This window comes from Chelonoidis abingdonii, chromosome 1 (genome assembly GCF_003597395.2).
Source record: "Chelonoidis abingdonii isolate Lonesome George chromosome 1, CheloAbing_2.0, whole genome shotgun sequence".
In the NCBI taxonomy this organism is placed as follows: Eukaryota; Metazoa; Chordata; order Testudines; family Testudinidae; genus Chelonoidis; species Chelonoidis abingdonii.
The window spans coordinates 197,587,954-197,609,777 of record NC_133769.1 but is presented as its reverse complement, the minus strand read 5'-3'; the positions used below and the strand labels follow the sequence as shown (position 1 = coordinate 197,609,777).

Genomic DNA, 21,824 nt, shown 5'->3' with positions numbered 1-21,824 from the left:
TGTCAAGGCTGAAGCGAGGTTACTAGCTGAGTCCCTCAAGATCGGTTTTGGACCTGACTTATTTAATACCTTTTTATTACTGACCTTGGCCACCAAAAGCGGGAAATTCTAATAAGTGCGGAGACACCAAGCTGGGGGGTATGCAACACAGAGAAGTGACCGGTGAACTATACAGGAAGATCTGGACCATCCTTGTAAACTGGAGTAATAGTAATACGAGAAATATAATAGTGAAAAGTGCAAGTCAGCACTTAGGGATTAATAATAAGAAGTTTAGATAGATCATGTGTGGACGCATCAGTTGGAAGCAACAGAGGAGGAAAGACCTGGGTATGGGTTGATAGCAGGATTCTATGACGCCATGCGATATGGCCGGTAGAAAAAGCAAATGCGGTTTAGGGTGCATCAGTCGAGGTATTTCCAGCAAGGATAAAGAGGTGTTAGTACCGTATAAAGCGCTGGTGAGACCCCCGTCTGATTCTACGGAAATATTGTAAGTTCTGGTGTCCCATGTTAAGAAGATGAATTCAACTGGAACAAGGTCAGAGACGGCTACGAGGATATCCAGGAAGTGAAAGAACCTGCCTTATGAAGGAGAATCAAGAGCTTGGCTTGTTTGAGCCGGCCAATAGGAAGGCTGCGGGAATGCTTGCCTATATAAATATATCAGGGGTTAACGTTAGGAGAGGAGAATTATTAAGCTTATACTAATGTAGGCCAAGGACAATGGGTAAAATGGATTTAGGAAGTTTAAGACTTGAAATTAGACAAGGTCTAAACCATTAGGGGAGTGAAGTTCGGAACATGCCTTCCAAGGAAGTAAGTGGGGCAAAAAGACTTAATCTGGGCTTTATAGTGCTGACTTTGATCAAGTATGGAGGGATGAATAAGGAACCTTCTTTTGGGCAATGGATCTTGATACAGCAGATAAAATCGCCAGCTGTAGATGTTGGAGGATGGGAAATCGATTACTGCAGAGAATTCTTTCCTGGGTGCTGCTGTGAGTCTTGCCAAAGGCTCAGGTTTAGCTATTCGACAATATTGGGGTCGGGAATGGAATTCTCCCAGGGCAGTGTGGCAGGGCCCTGGAGTTTCGCCTTCCTCTGCAGTGTTGGGCATGGTCAACTGCTGTGGATTTCTCTGCAGCTTGAGGTCTTCACAAACCACAATGTGAGGAATTCAATAACCATCATGGATTAGGGGTTGTTATAAAAGTGGATGGGTAGGGTTCTGTGGCCTGCTTTGTGCAGGAGGTCAGACTAGATGATCATATTGGTCCCTTCTGACCTACGAGTCTATGAGTCTATGAGTCTAAAGCACACTAAGGAATGTTTAGTGTGTGGTGTCCACATGGACAGTTAGTACACAGCAGGCTGGTACAGGATGGATTTACACCCAGCTTGCACTGCATTTTAACTGTTGTTATAGACAAGCCCTAAGACTGGCAGAATCAAGTCCCTTGAGTAGCCTGCATAACATAGATAAGCGTGGATAGAACGTAGGTGGATTATGGTCAGTGATGTTTTTACTGGGAACGTTGGTGAAGTTTAGCTAACAACCACAGTATTACTTTTTGTTTCCAAATGCTGAAGAAGAGAGTCCAGAGAGCATTTTACCCAAAAGATGCATGAACACCTTGGCTTATCAAGTAATTAAAATGGGCATTAAAGGTTATCAGGTATTTGGCTAGGAAGTGAATATGCTACACTTAAAAGCCTCATTCCTCCTACTTACTATTATTTATTATTTATGTCATGTTAGTGTCTAGAGGTGCCAGCCAGGAATTAGGACTCCTTTATGCTAGGCACTATTGATACACATAACAAAAAGACAGCCTCTGCTCCAGGGATCTTACAGTCTACTATACAGTACTTTAGAGAACAAAACTAATATTCTATCTCTTGCCAAGACGAGGTAGCTATTTAGAAATTTCTAGCATACTCAGAGGACTGAGTCTGACAAAGTGGGTATTCACCCATGAAAGCTCATGCTCCAGTACGTCTGTTAGTCTATAAGGTGCCACAGGACTCTTTGTTGCTTTTTACAGATCCAGACTAACACGGTTACCCCTCTGATACTCAGAGGAGAAGGGCTCCTCAGCTAGCAAGCCAGAGTCTTTAGTCAGGGTCTTTGATTATTAACCTGATCCTGAATAAATACTATACAACGTAGTATGTTAACATTTTATTTAACTTTGACTTAGTAAAAAGCTATTTTTTAAAAAAGCATAATCAATAATCCTAAATGCATTTTAAATTGTTCATTGTGCTTGCAAAGCAACTGCAGTTCTTAAACAAGCCAAGAATATTCCAAAATACTGAGATAAAAATTACATAATTGAGCAAATGGATCAAGTTGTTATGGTAACTTCAGTACTTATGGATGAAAGGTACCGCATGCCTGCAGAATGTACAGGATTCTTTTTTTAAAGCAAGTAAAGTAAATATTTTATTGGCAATTTCAGGGCTGTCCAAAGTGCTTTATCCTATTATTGTATCTGGAAAATTACTTCATTTTTTCTCTCCTAATTTTATGAGCTCCATTAATCTAGGGTTGTCCTGTTTTATGGTACGTATCACTTTGGCATTAATTTAATTTAACAGGTTAGTTTCCACATGTGCAAGAGCAGATCTGTATCACATAGCTGTGTCAGGCCTGGAGCAGACCAAAGAATGAACTGTGATTCAGAATCACAGTTTATCTCCTTTCCTCCCACCTTTCTCTGGAGATGGAGTTAGTTACTTCATCCTTTTTCTCCCAATACTGTGAACCCAGGCAGCTACTCTATGAGGGGCAACGAGTATGAGTTCAAAGACAGGACTCCTCCCATTCTCCTCACTGCCAATTTTCTTGCATTGGGAAGTGTATAGGGAATAGCCCCTGCTCCCTATCCCATAGCTGGAGTCACGATCTGAGCTGGAGAGTAACTGGAGTTGTGACAATCAAGCCCAAAGGACTCAGGCCATTTACTTCAATGGGAGCAGGTTGGGCCCCAAATCATTCAGGACCATGTTTCAATCCCCTTACTCACAATGAGTAGTACCTTAGCACACAAGACATCCCCAAGATTTTGGTGCCACTTCTCCCACAGTAACGTACTACACAAATTGAGGAAGGCTCTCAGAATCTTGCTTTCATTTAACATGATTGGGTCAGGTTGTGTTGCCGTTACTCACCCTGCTGAGCACTTAGTCACTAACACCAATAGGTCCACTGAAATCTTTAATGTGATGAAGTGCTCCACAATATGACCTACAAGCTGCTTTCATGCCTGGCATTACTCCATTTATTTCAAAATCATAATGGAGTCCCTGTGGAAGCTCAGGCAGTCTGATTGTTTGAGTGTCTGAACTTTCAGACATCTTTTCTAAACAAAGACATTTTTGGTAATAGAGTTTTGTTTCATTCTATTGTATCCCCTTGTGGGATCTTCTGTCTATTTTTAAATCAAGGATTTGTATTGACAAAAGATAAACATAACCTATGAAATTAAACCCCTCTCCCAAACCCCCCCCATCCAACAGTCTAAATTGTTAAATTTCCCTGAATAACAATGTTGCATGGGGCATTCGGTGTACAAGGAATGGGAATCTTTTAGTTTATTCTTTTTCAGGCTCACTGAAATCACAGATCAAAAGCTCCCACTTAGATTAATGCCCCTGCATGCACTATACAAATGATGTCACTTCAGTCACTGAACCCTATTGGATCATGAAGCCATTTTGAAGGTTGGCGTGTATTAAGAGTAAACAGGACCTAGATCAGTGGTGGGTAACCTGCGGCCCACGGACCACATGTAGCCCATCAGGGTCATCCGTTGGCGGGCAACGAGACAGTTTGTTTACATTGACTGACTGTCCGCAGGCCTGGCCGCCCACAGCTCCCAGTGGCCGCGATTTGCCATTCCCAGTCAATGAGAGCTGTGGGAAGCGACAGTCAGCACATACCTGCAGCCCACACTGCTTCCTGCAGCTCCCATTGGCCAGAAACGGCGAGCTGCAGCCAGGGAGCTGCGGGTGACCGTGCCTGCATACAGTCAATGTAAACAAACTGTCTCGCAGCCCGGCAAAGGATTATCCTGATGGGCCGCATGCGGCTTGTGGGCCACAGTTTGCCCACCACTGACCTAGATACATCAGATTTTCAGGGCTCTCCAAAATAATTTTGTGCCATCCCTTCCCCCACTGCACCCTTTCTCCTCTTGGCCAACTCCTGGTGGCTGAAGTTTAGGATGGCTCCCTCTGAATTTTTCTTTTGAAGAAGTTATCTTTCCCCCATGTAGACAAGATGAAAAGACCGTGACTCCAAAATGCTGTCAGACAGCGAGAGGTACCTACCCATTCATTCAGACATAATGAGTGCGGATCTGCAGCTGCCACACTATAGAGGAGGAGATACCTTGCACGACATACTGTAGCATCTCTGAGAGAGAGAGAGAATATCTCCATATACTTTGAGGTTGTTTGTTTCTGGCTTTTACATTGTCGTGTGCAATCTAACATGGGAGAGATTGTACAAGAAGAAAAAACTTTCTTTCTTTCTTTGGAATATAGTAAACTAGCACTGTATTTTGCTTTGGACAAACGGGAGTTTGTGAACCATGAACTGTGACAACTAGAACATGTCAGCATTGACATGAGAAAATAAATAAATAAAGCACTCCATCTGCTGCATGTTACAGCTAAACTTACAGAAACTGAAATTAAATCCAAATGGCTGGACTTATTGGTAGGCTGCCTTCGTAAAAGAAGGGTGACTTCCTTACTAAGACTTTAGTTAGCCTTTCCATATAGTTTTTTCCCCCATCAATCTAAGGTGCTTTTATGGCCCTATTACCACAGTATTTGAGCATCTCACAATCTTTAATATGTTTATCCTTACAACACCACCTGTGAAGTAGGCAAGTATCTTTATTCCCATGTTGCTGACAAAGAATCAGAGAAACTAAGCGATTTGCTGAAGGTTACAGAAGAAATCTGTGGTGGAGCAGTGAGTTGAACTGAGGTCTTCTGACAGTTAGCTAGCACCCTAACCACCGGATCCTCCTCCTTCTCCTTTTGCAGCCATGATTTAATTGCAGACTTTATATTACTGATTTGATTTAAGGCACCAATATGATATTGTGGAAGAAAAGACCTACTTACTCTTTAGAAGACAGGAGAAAATTCCTTCCATTTGCCTTTACCTTCTCTCTACCATATTGTACTGATTATCTGTATTTTTGGTCATTATTTATTGCATGCAGACAATGTGTTCAGTACCATACGTAGCCTAGACAAAGATATTCTCTGTCCCAAGAAGTTTACAAGTTATGCTTATCTGCCTCATGCAGAGTTTTATTGTGTAATTCTCTCTTGTGCAACATGTGTGTAAGATATGTAAGAGATAGTGAGATGGCTTGGACTGCATTGCCATCAAATGTCAGTAACGTTTACCATAATTCTAGATCTTTGTTTAATCAGATCTGGACTGTAAAGTCAGTCACGGTGCGGTTGTGTTCACAGATCTTGGCTAAAATAGAAGCTTGGAAACTAGCTGAAGCTCACCCTGCCTAGGTTTATAGTCCCTAGATATATTTGTCCAGGGACTGGAGACAGGGCACTTTTAGTAAAGAGAACTCATCTCTGGAATTCACTCCCCACCCAGTTAGGAAACATCTGAGTTTGTTGATTTTCTGGGCATGAGGGCCCATATGTAGAATGTCTATTCTTGAATGAACATTTGGGTTTTAACATGTGTTAACTAAGAGAACAGAAAATTCTAGCGTATAGAAGAACACAGTCATTTTAGCTGGTCATGGTTAATCCAAAGATCAACTAAAATGACTGTATTCTGTCTACATTAGAATTTTCAATCATATCAGTTAACACATGTTAAAACCCAATAGTTAGTTCAAGTGTAGACAAGCCACTGGGGGCTGAGGAATGTTTGAGTATTAATACTATGACAGTTTTGTATTATTTTTGTCATATGTTTCAAAATGCGGAATTGTTGGTGCCATTAGTTTGATAAGCACTATGTATATCTGATAGTAATGAGTACAGCTAAGTCTAACAAGCTGGTCCCTTCTCTTGTCAGCATCCCAAAGTGGTGCTAACTTACTCCATCAGCAGGAATGGTGTGAGGGGGCAGACATTTGCTGTTTTTTTAATTTTTACGGAACACAGTTTTTGATAGAAACTGCTGCAAGTTCTTATTTTCCTTTTAGAAACCCAAGCCCTTTGTCTTGTAAAAATATCTGTGTGTCCTCACACTCCACTATGCCTTTAATATTTTCTGTTACAAGACACATTTCACTGTGGGGTCCTTTTAATGACTTTTATCTTGGGACACCAGCCTATCTGTTAGAAGAAGCACACTTTGTTTTAATTTTTAAAAAGGCAGTGTAGTCCAGACTAAAGATAAGATCAACATGTTGGGCAAGTCAAGGCCACCAAGGGACAAATGGGGCAACAAACTTAATGAAATGGGTCTTCTCAGTAATAAATAAGTGATGATGCTGAAAGGCTTTTTGGCTGAATTTAGCTGTTGAGAGCCCTTAGTGGTCTTTTGGGAAAGCAAACAATTGCAGTAAATGTGTTTTCTTTAGGGTAATAAACCTGTTGTTCATTTTTTTTAAAGCCTGTAAACTAGATCTTGAAACATGATGCCAGATCTTGAATTCTCATGTTTTGTAAGCTATGGTAATTGTGAAGTATTTATATTACACATTTTTTACTCATGAGTGGGCATGAGTGGCGGTGGTGTTGGTTGCAAAGCAAGATGTGTTGTGGTAAGTTATTCTGGCTGAGGATAACTGAAGTATGCCCATACCACATGATATGACAGAGCTTAGAGTGAAGACCGTTTCCCATGTCAGCATGTGAGTTTGTCAGTGGTGTGAAGAATTTTGTTAGAACAGGACTCTTGAAGAACGTGAATGTGCTTTGCATTTTTAAAGAGAGAGGGAGCCTGGCAGATTTTTGACATTTGCAAATAACAGTGTTCTATCTTATATTTTAATTTATTTTCTTTTTTATTTGAAGATTAATAGAACTGTTCAAACTGGGTCCAGAAGTGACTAACTGTGATTCTTTACACAAGGAGTGCAATGCAAATTTACCACCAATGTAACCTTTGATATGTTGCTTATATTTTTCTTTGAACTGATGTTTTTTTTCCTTAAAGGGCTCCACTGACTACAGATCTATTTTTTCATGCATTTTCTGGCTTTCCTTTAAAAGCTTTGCCTTTTTAAATGTTCTGGCTCAAAATTCAAATGACAGCTTTGCTTATTTTATGTGTCTCTTGATCATGCCTCAAATCACAGATTGATAAATAGAGTGGAATCCACTTTGAGTGAACTCAGATACAGTGAAACACAATGCAAGTCCCAAATTGCTTCAGTGCAGTTCAGTGGTCTAATGTTTATAGTTTTGGGGGGCAGGGAGGAAGGGCTCACCACAAAATGAAATAAACAGCTAGACAAACAAGGGTTTGATACCTGTTCCCTGAAGAAGTGAGGTTTTTTACCCACGAAAGCTTATGCCCAAATAAATCTGTTAGCCTTTAAGGTGCCACCGGACTCCTTATTGTTTTTGTGGATACAGACTAACACGGCTATCCCCTGATACTTGATTCCTTGGAGTGCTCCAGATAGAGAATCCAGTTGCAGTAACAGTGCCTGATCCAAAGCCCGCTGAAGTCAATGGGAGTATTTCTGTTGACTTCATTGAGGTTTGGATCAGGTCCATAATCTTTATCACTCTGTCTGGCTTGAAAGCTAGAGGTCCTATAGTACAGATAACAAGGAAGTGAGTAATAAAATTGGATTGTTCTTTCAGGGAACTGTTTACTCGACCAACCACGAAAGCAGATCTTGGGCCCTGAGGAGCTTCCAGGACAAACGTACGATGCCATTCGTCAGTGCAAACTGGCATTTGGACCTGAGTACACAGTGTGTCCTGGCATGGATGTATGCTCTCGCCTGTGGTGTGCAGTTGTTCGCCAAGGTCAGATGGTGTGTCTGACCAAGAAGCTACCTGCTGTGGAGGGGACACCATGTGGGAAAGGAAGGATCTGCCTCCAAGGAAAATGTGTTGACAAAACTAAGAAGAAATATTATTCGGTATGTTACTGCTCCAAGGGCCAAAGCTTGGGGAAATCTTGGAAGGCTTGATCCTGCAATGCGCTGATTGTAACAGGTGATAAAGGGACGGAGCATTGGCAGGGTTACATCTATAGTCTATAGCAGGGATTGGCAACCTTTGGCACACCAGGGTAAGCCCCCTTGTGAGCCAGGCTGGTTTGTTTACCTGCCGCGTCCGCAGGTTTGACCGATCGCAGCTCCCACTGGCCGTGGTTCGCCACTCCAGGCCAATGGGGGCAGCGGGAAGTGGCGGCCAGTACATCCCCTCGGCCCGCGCCACTTCCCGCAGCCCCTATTGGCCTAGAGCAGTGATCTGCGGCCAGTAGGAGCTGCGATTGACCGAACCTGCCAACGTGGCAGGTAAACAAACTGGCCCAGCCCGCCAGGGGGATTACCCTGGCAGGCCGTGAGCAGAAGGTTGCCGATCCCTGGTCTATAGAGTAAAAACTGCCTTTTTGTTTATTTGATATGCAGTTAATTTGTTGCTGGTGGAGACTCTCTTCTGATACTTTTGGAAAAATGTTGCTGACTGTCAGGAAGCATGTTTTCTTCTCCCAGAGTATTGGAACTTTCACCCTAGAAAAATTGGAAACATTATTTTAAAATATAGACCTTGATTCTGCAGTGAGATAGAACTCAGGAGATGAGGGGCTGTCAGGATCCTATTCATAACTCCCTGGTTCTAAGGCACGACTGACATAAGTTAAATATGCATAGCTTTAATTGTTCCATGAGGACCTTAAACCAGTGGAGAATCAGGTATATTGGAGCTCCTCTTCAACATGTCCCTGATAGAAAGAGCAGATTTTTTGAGCAGGAGGCATCAGAGCCAGTACAGAGGTGACAGAGCCCTCTCCACCAGCTTTACATGGTTGGAGTTTCTCCATACACAGGGAAACTCTCCAGTGCAAATCTTGAGCTGCTTGAAGTTCACGTTGCATGACGCTGATGCGAGAAACAGTACAAATCCTAAAAGAAGGTCCTTGCCCCAAAGAGCTTTGTGAGAATGTTTACGAAATGTTAGAATAATTCAGACCTAAGTGCATTCTCTCTTTATATAATTGTGTTTTCTCAAATGACATATTCCCATCCTCCTGGTATAAAATGCATACATTTCAGAAGTATAATTACAGTGAAAGTGGTGCATTGTGCACAGAGTTTTTTCTCTTAAATGAACCAAATTAGTAGAGTGGAAGGGTTAGCTGCAAACAGTATCTGACTGCTCTCTCTTATGCTAATGCCTCCCAGCACTTTAGCTCGCTGGTTGAGAAGTCGCTTTAACTGCACTCCTTTTGCCACACTCTGTTTTACCAGCTCATACCTTTGCCTCTTGAACTTAGAACAGCTATGAAGTTCAATCTGTATTTCTGTTTATGTGCTGAATAAATTAAAGACAGTTACTTAATTGGGGAAGATTATAGCAATATAATTCAGGAAGATCATTTAATTAGCAATGTGGTAGGCATTCTGTGATATGGCTGGCATGCATGTGAAGTGTCACTTTGAAAACAAAAGTGATTTTGGTAAAGGTACCATGAACACTATTCAGATTTCTTGAGAAATCTAAAATACAAATCAGAGTCACATAATCTTGCTTAGGTTGGTCAGGTCATAGCTATTTATATAACTGATAAACTAGCAAAAGGACTCCATGATGAAGAACATTATCTCTTTACCACAAGCAGTGCCATACAACTGTACTACTTAATTAATCACAGTGATCAATAATAGCAGCATATTACCTAGGCAGAGTAGAGCTAAGTGAAGTGGGCCTGGAAGAACAATTATCACAAAGAAAGAATGGAAATGGGATTAGGAGTCCTTTAAATTGAAGTGTGTGCACAGTGAAATGGGTAGAATTTGGTTCTGCAGAGTTAGGCCATATACTGCCCTTGACTCACATCCAGAACTCTGCCGGCCATCATGGCACCTACGTGAAGATCAAGGGCACTAAATGGCTATGACTGCAAGTGAAAAGTTTCTCAGAGTTACTCCACATCCTAATATGAGGAGATCCCCAGTTTAAACAAGAGGAAAAACATCTGCTGTTTTGGGGGCAAGTATCTGTGATACTTTTGAGATATAGTATCTTCATTCAGGTTTGGATCATCTTTTCACATCCCACTGTTTCATGTGTTCTAGGCTTCAAGCCACGGTAACTGGGGTTCTTGGGGTCCTTGGGGACATTGCTCCCGTACGTGTGGTGGAGGGGTTCAGTTTGCCTATCGTCACTGCAACAACCCAGCTCCTAGAAACAACGGGCGATACTGCACTGGAAAGAGGGCCATCTATCGCTCCTGCAATGTCGCATCCTGCCCAGCAAATGGTATGTTCTGCAGCAGCCAAAGCTGCTTGACTTTACAGCCTTTGTTCCTGTGATATGGTAAATACTAACCTCCATAGGAGAAAAAAAAGAAGATGGTGTCCATTGTAGCTTCCCTCAAATGTACCACAATGTGGAAACATTAGCTACAAGTGATAACAAAATCACTGTAACACAGTTTAAATTCAAAAGCGTAATTAACCCTGCAAAGAGATAGTGGCTACTGACAGGAGGATTCCATAAACAGCAGCCCTGCTCTGGAGAAATGAACCAGATGAGCAGAGTTTTGTCATTAAGATGCTTATAATGTCATGGGAGCATTGCCAAAATAAAAGATTCAGAGGATTTTCGTAGGCCATTAACAGGTGTTGGGGCAAGGAGAAGGAATGGTGTGAATTAAACATGGTATCATAAGACCAAAGAAAGTAGCTGTGCATACTGACATTTGCAGTATATCCTATGATAAACACTAATGAGATGAATGATAATTCTCCAGCTAAAGCCTTTCGACAAGAACAATGTGAAGCAAGAAATGGCTATCAGTCTGATGCAAAGGGTGTCAAAACATTTGTTGAATGGATCCCTAAATATGCTGGAGTGCTTCCTGGAGATGTGTGCAAGCTCACCTGCCGAGCCAAAGGGACGGGTTACTATGTCGTGTTTTCTCCAAAGGTAATGTACCTTCAGTGACAATTTCAGTGCCAGGCTCTGAAGGGTATTTTGGAAAGCTCTGTAGCTAGGCTGTATCAAGGAGAAGAATACCTTTTGTTTAATCATATGTTCCACAAGAGCATTGGCCAGAACTGAACCCTAAAATTAGACAGTTTTCCACATCTAAACATGTGCATGCATATGAAATTGTGTTTGCTAATTCAGTCAGTACTACTTTCACATCAATAGTAGGTAAAAAGGTTTCTCTATTTGTAGACGGCAGTGCACATTGGGATCGTTCTAGATGAAAGGAGTTGCTTTGTCTGTCTGCAAACTACTAAATTTTGCTCCAGGCTGCATTGATATGAATCCAGATTAGCTCACTTAAAGCCAATGGTCTGTTGTGTGACCTATGATCAGAGTTTATTATTTCTGACATGACAGAATCAAGAGTAAAGTGATTCCTATGTATCCCTTAGTTATGTGCCTTTCTTCTTCTAGATGTTCTGAGACTTAATTAATTCAAGTTCTATAAAGTACTTTGAGACGGTTAGATGAAAGGCTGTCTATAAGTGCAAAGTATCGCTGTTCATAAAATCATCCTTAAATCAGAACTTCTGATTTAGTGCCTTAGGGTAAACAGAAGAAGAGCCATATGTCAGATGCCTGTGGCCCCTTTGTTAATGTTTCTGCTGCATTAGTGCCCTGAGGGTTAGATTGCATCAGTCCTGGCTGGCAGAATAAGAACTGTATTCTGTTAATCATCACACCAAATGCCAAGCAAGCAGAAAACTGTGAACTAGAACTCACATGCAGAGGGCACTGTTAAAAAACACACTGAGTAATTGCTTCTTTATAGTACAGCTTTAGATAATTCACAGTAGGTATACTGTGGCTGAACTAAATAAATAGCAGTGCTTGCCAATCAAATACACAAAAGCAAATCTTTTTACAGCTTTAACTAACAAAGACTTAATTCCTCAGGTGACTGACGGAACTGAATGTAGGCCATACAGTAATTCAGTATGTGTCCGGGGAAAGTGCATTCGAACTGGTTGTGATGGCATCATCGGTTCAAAGCTCCAATATGACAAGTGTGGAGTGTGTGGAGGAGACAATTCCAGCTGCACGAAAGTCATGGGAACCTTTAATAAAAAGAGGTAATAATTTTGGATGGAAATAATTGTACCCTTTCGTGCAAGCAGAATTATTAGCAGACTTCTATAACTATAGATGCAAATGAAGCTTACTGAATAGATGTGTCTAAGTTAGAAGGAAAAGTACTGTTTGTAAGTAAGGCTGCGAGTTTGTCATGGAGGTCATGGAAGTCAAGGATTCCGTGACCTCTGTGATTTCTGCAGCAGCCAGTGCGATTGGCTTAGGGGCCGCTCAGGCAGCCCCTACGCTAGGTACACCGTCCACTGCTGGGGCAGTCTCAGGCTGCAGCAGAGTTTGGGTGTGGGAGGGGGCGGGGGGTTGGGGCTCAGGACGGGGTGAGGCAGACTCTGGGCGGCGCTAACATGTGGGGCTGCCTGGAAGAAGCAACATCCCCCCCGCTCAGCTGCTAGGTGGAGGCATGACCAGGCAACTCAGGGAGCTGCCTCCGACCAGAGCGGTGGCTTCGCAGCTTCCATTGGTCAGAAACCCCAGCACCCATGGGGCCCCCAGACAGCCCTCTCTCCCCGCAAGTTTTATTCACTGGTATTTTTAGTAAAAGTCATGGACAGGTCATGGGCCATGAATTTTTATTGACGGCCCGTGACCTGTTCGTGACATTTGCTAAAAATACCTGTGACTAGAATGCAGCCTTAGGCATAAGACCTTGTAAAGGCACAAGTGCCAGATTTCTATTAATTAATTTTATTCATATCAGACATCCCAGAGAGGCACATATCCTAAGTTTTATTGCACTTCTCAGATGTTTAAAACAAGCTTCCTAACACTAGCCAGGCTATGTAATAATCAGAGAAAACCATTGCCCCCAATTCACTTCTGAGGTTCTGATAGAGAACCTAGGCTGCAGCCCCGCCAGTGGAGAGTTTGCCCAGAATAGGGGCATCGTTTTGCAAGCTACTTGTAACCATCGATGTACCAGAGGACCTGGAGCCAGGTTAATAGCCCCTAGAATGTGGGGAACCAGTCAGAAAGGGTTGGGGCTGGAACAGTCAAGTGATGCACTGATATGGTGCATTTCCCAGGTGACCTCTGCTTGTGAGGGTCCTGTGGAGTCACAAATTGAATTTAAAACTGTTCAGCTCTGTTGGAGGGCTGGCACTATTACTTACCCCTTGCTAGGTTAGGTGCAGTCTGGAGGCATGGTTGCAAATTACATCCTTCTATAATCATGTGCTCAAATCAAGCATCAAAGATATCTTTAATATCTCATTGTCTTTATATCACTCTCTACCTATAGACACCAAATCAGTCAACCTTTGGTCCCTTTATTTCCCAGGCAGCTGAGCAGTTGTGATTAATGCTGGCCACCAAGGATGGATTTCTTTTATTCGATTAAAAATAATTACAGCAAGTTGTTGATCAAAATTTTACCACCATCACTACAAATTCAATCGCTAATTTAAAAGAAAACCCTCCGTTTAAAAAAAAAAATCTCTTTTTCACAGAAAAGACAGAAGTATTACTGATCTTAATGGTATTATTAGTTTCTGTCCAACCAGTGTATCCTTCACAGTAAAACAGTGGCTGTTGTTTTTCTATTTATAACAGTAACATCCCTTATATTAAATTTACCTGATAATTCCCATTATAAAATATTCTCATAATAGAATTTGTTTATGCCTTTTTTCTTAATTTTTAATGTAACTTTTTAAGGGTTTTTTTTAATGTTAAAGAACTTTAAGGTTGCAAAATCAAGCACTCAGAAGTTAGAAAATGCCAGAATTAAGACTATCTGTGCGATCAGGGCCTGTGCAACCTATTAGGGCGCTAGGATTTGGGAGGCAGCATTTTCTTCAGTGGCGACCGCAGCGGCAAGATCTTTGGCCGCCCCAGTCACCGTCGGCATTTAGGCGGAGGGAGCTGGGGCAGGGAGGCGCGGGGAGGGCTGCCTGCAGCAAGTAAGGGGGGGGGGGCACGCAGGGAACTCCCTGCCCCAGCTTACCCCTGCCCCACCTCCTCCCCAAGCAAGCTATGGCTGCTTTACTTCTCCCACCTCCCAGGCTTGTGGCGCCTAAGCTGATTGGCGCCGCAAGCCTGGGAAGCGGGAGAAGTGAAGCAGCTCACCCCTGCTCCGCCTCCTTCCCGAGCATGCCATCTCTGCTTCACTTCTCATGCCTCCCAGTGAGGCGGGAGAAGTGACGCAGCAACAGTGTGCTCAGGGAGGAGGCGGAGCAGGGGTCATCTGGGGCAGACAGCTCCCACATGGCTCCCTGGGCCGGAGGGGCGGGGGGAGCTGCCATGGCGGGGGGGCGCCTCAGAGAGGAGGGTAGTGGGGGAGCTGATGCAGGGGGAGTGTCTCAGGGCAGAGCGGGGGACCTGCTGCAGTAGCACAGTTACTTAGTCTTCACATAAATACTCAAAACTTCATGTAAACATAGCAGCTAACTGGCTCCCAGGGAGACATCTTCATTTTTTATATTTTTATTGCATTTTCTCATGACCCTTTCTTTTACTTTAAAAATATATTACACTGCCCTGTTCAAACACAAATGTGATACTTCCAGCATCAGCTTATTTGTCAGAGATTTATAAATGAAAATAAATGTATCGACAGTCCAGCTAGTAGTTTATAATGATGTATTTATTATTTCTCTAGATTTATTGTATCCCTCTTGAGATACTAAATATTCTGGAGAGCCTACAATTCTGAATGCTTGTGACCTTGTGTATAAGAATTAGCCATCTCTTTCTAAATCTGAATTGAAATAAGATACCTTGCAAGTAGTGGTTGACAAATGAAGTAAAGGTGCCGTAATTATTTGAGTTAAGCATTTGGCCGTGCCTTTCATTAGACATTTTGTAATTAACCTTTAGCTTTATGAAGTTTCAAAGGAAACAGTTTTTTCTCAGTGATCAAGGTTATTTTTAAATGTTCCCAAGGTACTTTACCCAGCTGTTAGCTCGCTCATGCTTTCCTTAATCATCATTATAGCAAAGGCAGTATGAAACAGCTGTAACCAGTGCACACAGAGGTGACAGAGGGGAGTGGGGGAGCAGGCAGCGATGGAAGTTTGGGTGTCAGGGACAGGAAGGTGAATGGGATGGATGCTCTGCATGGGGAGTGAGGACTGCTACAGAGACTCAGCTATAGGGGGCGGCTACCTGCTCCCGATGCATATCTTTTTAGCTTTCCTTGGCAGACCTAATGTGCTTCAAATTTCATATCTCCCCTCTTATGCTCAAATACATATGCTTCAGGTATATAAACTGTCAGTTATTGTTCATTCTTCTTGAATCCAATTCATATAAAATTAGTACTGAAACCAAAGATTAAGTCATTTGAAGTAAGTGCAGTGATTTTTTTTTTCAAGGACATAAAAATGAATTAAAAAAATAATGAACATGTTAAAAATTAATTGGATAGCATCAATCTGAGATGGGCCTCCAGCCGAATGCTTTCAAGGCTGATCCAAAGCCCACTGAAGTCAACAAGTGACTTTTTATTGACTTCAGTGAGCTTTGAATTAGGCCCTCAAAGCATGTCCATTTATTTCTCACTAGCTACTTAACATGCTCCTTTCCTCCTTGCAGTAAAGGCTACACGGATATAGTGAAAATACCCATAGGGGCAACTCACATCAAAGTCCGGCAGTTCAAGTGTAAAGACCAGAACAGATTCACAGCTTACCTGGCCCTGAAGAGGAAAAATGGTGAGTATCTTCTCAATGGAAAATATGTGATCTCCACTTCGGAAACAATCATTGACCTCAATGGAACTGTCATGAACTATAGTGGCTGGAGTCACAAGGATGATTTCTTGCATGCAATGGGACATTCTGCCACAAAGGAGATTCTTATAGTACAGATTCTTGCCACTGACCCAACTAAAGCAGTGGATGTCCGTTACAGTTTCTTTGTGCCAAAGAAGCAAATGCAGATGACTAACTATGTCACGAGCAATAGCAACAGTAATAAAGTAACACCACAGCTCACGCAGCCACAGTGGGTGACTGGACCCTGGCTTTCTTGTTCTCGAACGTGCGACACAGGATGGCATACCAGGACTGTGCAGTGCCGAGATGGGCATGGAAAACTAGCTAAAGGATGTCTTCTCTCTCAGAGACCATCAGCATTTAAGCAGTGCTTACTAAAAAAATGTTAACCTGTGGTTATGATCTTCTTAAAAAGAGGTCTAAGTAAGCCATTGTTGACATACTGGTATTAGGTCTACCTAGACAGACAAAGCCAAGGCTTCAATATACTTACACACAGTCTCAAATTATGGGCAGAATCTGCCTATTTGGACCAAATGAAGATGTGCACTGCTCTAAGTGTCAGTGGGGTGATCTTAGTATGTCGCAGAAACTAAACATTAGAATTGTTATAAGCCCTCTGTGTCTGCAAAAAAGGAAGAGGAAAAAACAGTGAATGGACAACCATGGGATATTTGAAGGTTACAGAATCATCTCCCCCTTTTCACCTACCTCTAATACAGTATGTGCTTAGACAACTTTGTCATACTTACCCATGATACCACGGTAGCTTATTTTATACAGTTTATAAATATCTTCTCTTTGGTATGTCACTTTATATCACTTGGTTCTACTCATTAAAAAAAAATAATCTTTCTATAAGCAAAGTGATTGACCAAAGTATGTCTGCAGCCATTGTGGACCTCTTCCATTTTTCAGAAATGGCTGTGGATGTTTTACTGGAAAACGAAGCGCTTGCTGTTGTTTTTAAGAGTTGTTACAATTTTCTGACAACAGGAAATGCATTTCCATTCTAGGAATTTTCCTGACAGCAGAACTTAATTGTATAATAAACAATGTTCTTCCTCCAAGAAATTCTCACAGAGGGAGCATCTCAGCAGCCATGCAGGTGAACAATAGCTGCTAGTCTTTAAATAAAATAAAGACACATATTATTTTGTAGAAGCAGGTTATAGAACCAAAAATTACAATTCAGATAACTCAGATATTTTGAGACTGTTCTCAACTGCTTTCTCTGTTGTTTTCTCTATGGCTTCCATGTGAAATCTAACAATGTGTAATGTACCTACATCTACTGAAGAGACTATAAAAGGTCAAAAAACACAGCAAGCAGTTAATAGTATTTGATCAGTGTTTTGTCCACCATATCTAACTCTGGTATCCATTTTATCAGTAGAAGTTTGTTAAAAAAAATCAGTTTGTTTCACTGTGTTTTAAAAAGCTGTAGAAGTCATTCACATATTGTACGCCTTGCATATTTTGGAGGATTAAGGGTCACAGGGAAGTTAAACCAGGCCAGGATGTGGTGGATATAACCAATCTCAGTAAGACTGTTTCCACAGAGTAGGTAGAAGCTCTTAATGTTTTTCAGCAACTCTTTCCAGATCACGTCGTGATCTGACAGATGATCTGCCACTGCACAAGGCCATTTCATTGTAGGCAAGTAACAGATAGTGGGCTGATCCAAGGCCCATTGAAGTCCTTTCTTTTGATCCAAAGCCCCCAAAAGAGTAAACGTTGCCTAAAGTCTACATAAACCTGCTGATGCACTTAATAGAACCTAAATTAGACCAAAATAGATTCTGACCCCGACCTTATCCACCAATTTGTCCACGTGGTGTGAGTGTATGTAAATAGGTGTCTGTTTTTAAGTCAGGATTTTCAAAAGAGCCTAAGGAACTGAGGGAATCTGACTTCCTTAGGCTCTTCGAAAATCTCAGTCTTTGACATCACCAGTAAGTCAGTAAAGGAAACTGGTTTGTTTGCAAAGCCCAAAAGGGAAATTTCCCTTCAGGCTGGCACAAGCATGTATTTGGGACCCTGAACTCTAGAAAGCAGATAGTCATTTTCAAATAGCAGAGAATTACTACAGCAGTACATTTGGAACTTAGAGAAATGTCTATTTTTGTACAATATATTAATTATACTAATAGAAATGGGACATGTTAATTTGTGATAATTGAAATGTGTGGGTATGTTACTAGATATGAGACCAACTGCTGTTGTCAAGAGTAGTGTGGCCTTATTGCTAGAAATGGTCCTGGACAAAAAACTATTGATTTTTTTTAGAATTCCTACGCTGAATTGAATGAAATGAATCTAAACAGACACTGACCATCCCCAAACTTTTGAACAGTTCAGATCCAAACTTTCCATCTCTGTTCATTACAAAGAAAGACTATGCCCACAGTGTCAGTGTCACTTCTAAAATTATATTACTTATGAAGACAGAATGTGCGAGCAGTGTGTTTGAATCATATTTCTCACATGTTAAACAGTGATGAGTAAACTTTTTTTGGATATTATACAAATTCCAGAAAATGAAACTACAATGTGTATACTTTTCAAATGTATACTTTTCCTAGAGTTTTGTGTAACAAGTAGGTATCAGAACAAACCAAATACTGAATATTTCCCTTTCACGGTCACCCATCCTTTAACTAAAATTAGTTTTTCTAACTCATATAGCACCTTACCGGGATAGCCAAATACATAAAATTGGGCAACTGAGTGTGGAGCAGGGAAAACTAGACTGTCAGATCTTCAGACTGATGTTCAAGAGTTGATTCCTTTGAAGTAGAGAAAATGTAAGGGGGAGTAGACAACAATCTCACAATGGGACTGATTGAAAGCTCACTGCCTTCAATGGGCTTTGGTTCAGACTCTGATTAGGAGTGAGATTTGTCTTTGTGCATGTGTGTGGAATGTTCCCTGTCTCTCCCCACAGCTGCATCATGAGCAAGTGTCCCAAAGACACCTGAAATCAGTGAAGTTACCCCAGAGATTAATTTGGCTCTTACTGAGAGGCAGCCTTTCCCAGTAAAAGGCATGTGCTAGCGGAAACTTGTGACGTGAATGAGGACTGCTCAGGTGCAGAAGAGGGAGGACTAAAAGGAAGAGGAGCAACTTCCTTAGAAGTCTCCGGGCCAAATCTTGTGGTGGTATAACTAGTAGTTTAAGTTAGGCATCAGGAGTAAGTTGGCCAGAACACAGGTGAAAGTAGTAAGATAGTATAAATTGCATCAATTTAGCATTCAGTGAATATGCAAAACAAGTGTAACTTACACACTGAGGGGGCCAAGAGTGGCATAGCAAGAAAAGCTAACAGGATGGTGAAAAGTAAGGAAAGTTTGCCTGCTTTATTTTACACCTTCCTTTTAGCTGCTTTCTTCACATGTCAGTTACATTTGTTTTGTGCATCTGCTGATTGCAATTTTGGTGCAAGTTACATGACTTTATCATTTTGACTCATGTTTTGACCAACTTAATCCCTAAGTATTCAATTAATATTTTACATCACAGTTTATATCACTGCTGGGTTTTGCCCAAAGTGCTCCAGAAAATGCTTCTAGCTAATGAAAACCCAATTCAAAAACTCCAAATAATGTTCTCTATATAGAAATAAAACATAGAAGGAATCTCCTTTAGTGTCTCCAGTGCTAAATTAACAGCTGATGTATTGGGATTCAGCTCCATTGTCTTCCACTCATATCACTATTACGTGGTATGTCTTACACTAAATAAGACATCACATTCTTAGAATAATTATTTTCACTATGACAAAGGTTATCATGTTTGATCTGAGTTGATCAAGAAATTCAACTTAGTCACCTTCCTGTGGAAACAGTTTTATCCCATTGGGAGTGGTGGGCGGGAGGGAGGGAGAGTTAGGGGCTTAATCACAAATGTAAAAAAAGCAACACAGCACTGAAAATAAATAAATAATTTATTATTTTTACAACTGGTATGTGAATGGATGTAATGAATTTATTTATTCTTATTTAACAAAATTACCAATTGTACAAATTCTATATTTATCATCTTTTCTTTTCCTTTTTTTTATTTATGCTTTATATTTGTGTGGAAAGTACACTTTGTGAGTTTACATGATGTGTAGCACTGGTTGCTTTTGAGTTTTGTTTGGTTGTTTTTTTAATGAAAGTTTTCTGCATGAAATAGGTGTGTGTGCACACATATGCACACACACTGTATATATGTATATTCATTTTCTGCTACCAGATTTTTCCTTTCCAAAAGAAGTTATGATTTTTAATTTTTGTGAAACAGCGTGCAAAGCTCCTTGATGTACTTAATGTGCTTCTAAAGTCTCATAAAAACCAAATCATAGAGTCCATTGACCTAAAAATCATTGAACCAGAAGTGCCAGATTCTCATTCCAGATGCACACATACAGATTCTATTAGAGACCTCAATCATTGACCATTCAAGTCAATGAGAGTTTTTTGCCATTTAATTCAATGGAAGCAGGAGCAGACCCATAATGAATGGGAGATGTGTATATGCTTCCAACAGTGAAATCTGTCTGAGTTGTTGAGATGGTGTGTGAGCGTTCAGTCACGCAACTGCTTGTATGTTAATGTGGACACTATAAAAAGTCTTCCTTTGTGCCTTTTAGAAAATATACCCCAAATATTGTCGGATTTGATTTACAGTGACATATGCTACTTTTCCAATCACATCAGCACTAGTAGTTCAATACTATCATCTTCCTAGCATCAGATATAATGAAAACCGACCAGAAACACTTGCTTCATTTTAGTTTCATTATTTTCTAGCCATGCATACTATACTGGACTTCAAAAAAGGCACACAAAAAAGTCATCCAAATGTGCATTTGCCAAAAAGCCCACAATGTGTCCCTCTGAGCACTCATTGCTTCCACTATTTGTCTGATTCAACTCCTGTTGAAGTCAAAGGGAGTTGGACTGAGGAGAAATTAGCAGTGTAAGCAAACTTACATCTGTACAGTCATTTAATGATGCAGAATAACCTTCTGATGACTCCACCTTAATGCTAGTGCCACACAAACAACCTAGTCCAAATTATTCAGTTGTGTATCATTTATATAGTGTGTACAGTTCTCCCGCACTTAGGACCTGATCCAGAGCCCACTGAAGTCAATGAAAGCCTGTTCATTGACTTCAGGGAGCTTTGATTCAGACTCTAAAAACAGACTTGTGGGGAAGGAGAGTTAATCATTTTGTCCTATTGAGCAATCTTTTTTGGATCAGCCTCTTATTAAGACTGATAAGAAAAATGATATGTTGTCCTCTGCAAAGAAATGGTAGGAGCAAGGAGCACCTTGCTATATTAGTGTAGCCAATATCGAACATTCTCTGTATAAGAGAGGACTGCAATTTGCAGCCAAAACAGAGAGTTTATTTTTAGCACATCCCTGCGATAGTGCATAGTTTGTAAATAGCTGCCAACACATCTATGCATTAATATATGTCACTAGGTTATTGTTTGTTGTTACCATCCATATGAGTGCACAGAATATTGGCTTGTGTATAAGACTGATTCTCTAGTTTGGAACTCTACACATATGTCAGTGCCTTTGCAAATGCTTGCTAATGTTTACGCTTGTCAGTTCCATTAACTGTTCCTTCAGTTATTTCGGTTTTTAATGTGCACACCTGTAGTGATTCTTAGCATGAGAAAAATTGTCAGTGACATGTCTTCAGCTGGAGTTAATTGATATAGCTCCGGGATCTGGCCCATTCTTGTTGCAAATTTAAGTTTTCAGTGGTGACACAAAAGTCTTGGAAGAACCCAACTAGAATAACAATCTTCCAGGTGAATGAAATGAGAA

General features: G+C 41.1%; 1 protein-coding gene across 1 annotated transcript in view; it reads left to right on the top strand.

The window, feature by feature from the left end:
• ADAMTS5 (ADAM metallopeptidase with thrombospondin type 1 motif 5) overlaps positions 1-19,852 on the top strand; it is a 56,590-nt gene extending 36,738 nt beyond the window's left edge. Inside the window, exons 4-8 of the mRNA XM_032775981.1 lie at positions 7,824-8,107; positions 10,271-10,454; positions 10,948-11,123; positions 12,087-12,262; positions 15,810-19,852. Of these exons, the coding sequence (XP_032631872.1) occupies positions 7,824-8,107; positions 10,271-10,454; positions 10,948-11,123; positions 12,087-12,262; positions 15,810-16,380 (1,391 nt within the window). The 3' untranslated portion in view covers positions 16,381-19,852. The remainder of the gene's footprint in view (positions 1-7,823; positions 8,108-10,270; positions 10,455-10,947; positions 11,124-12,086; positions 12,263-15,809) is intronic.
• The last annotated feature ends 1,972 nt before the right edge of the window (positions 19,853-21,824 follow it).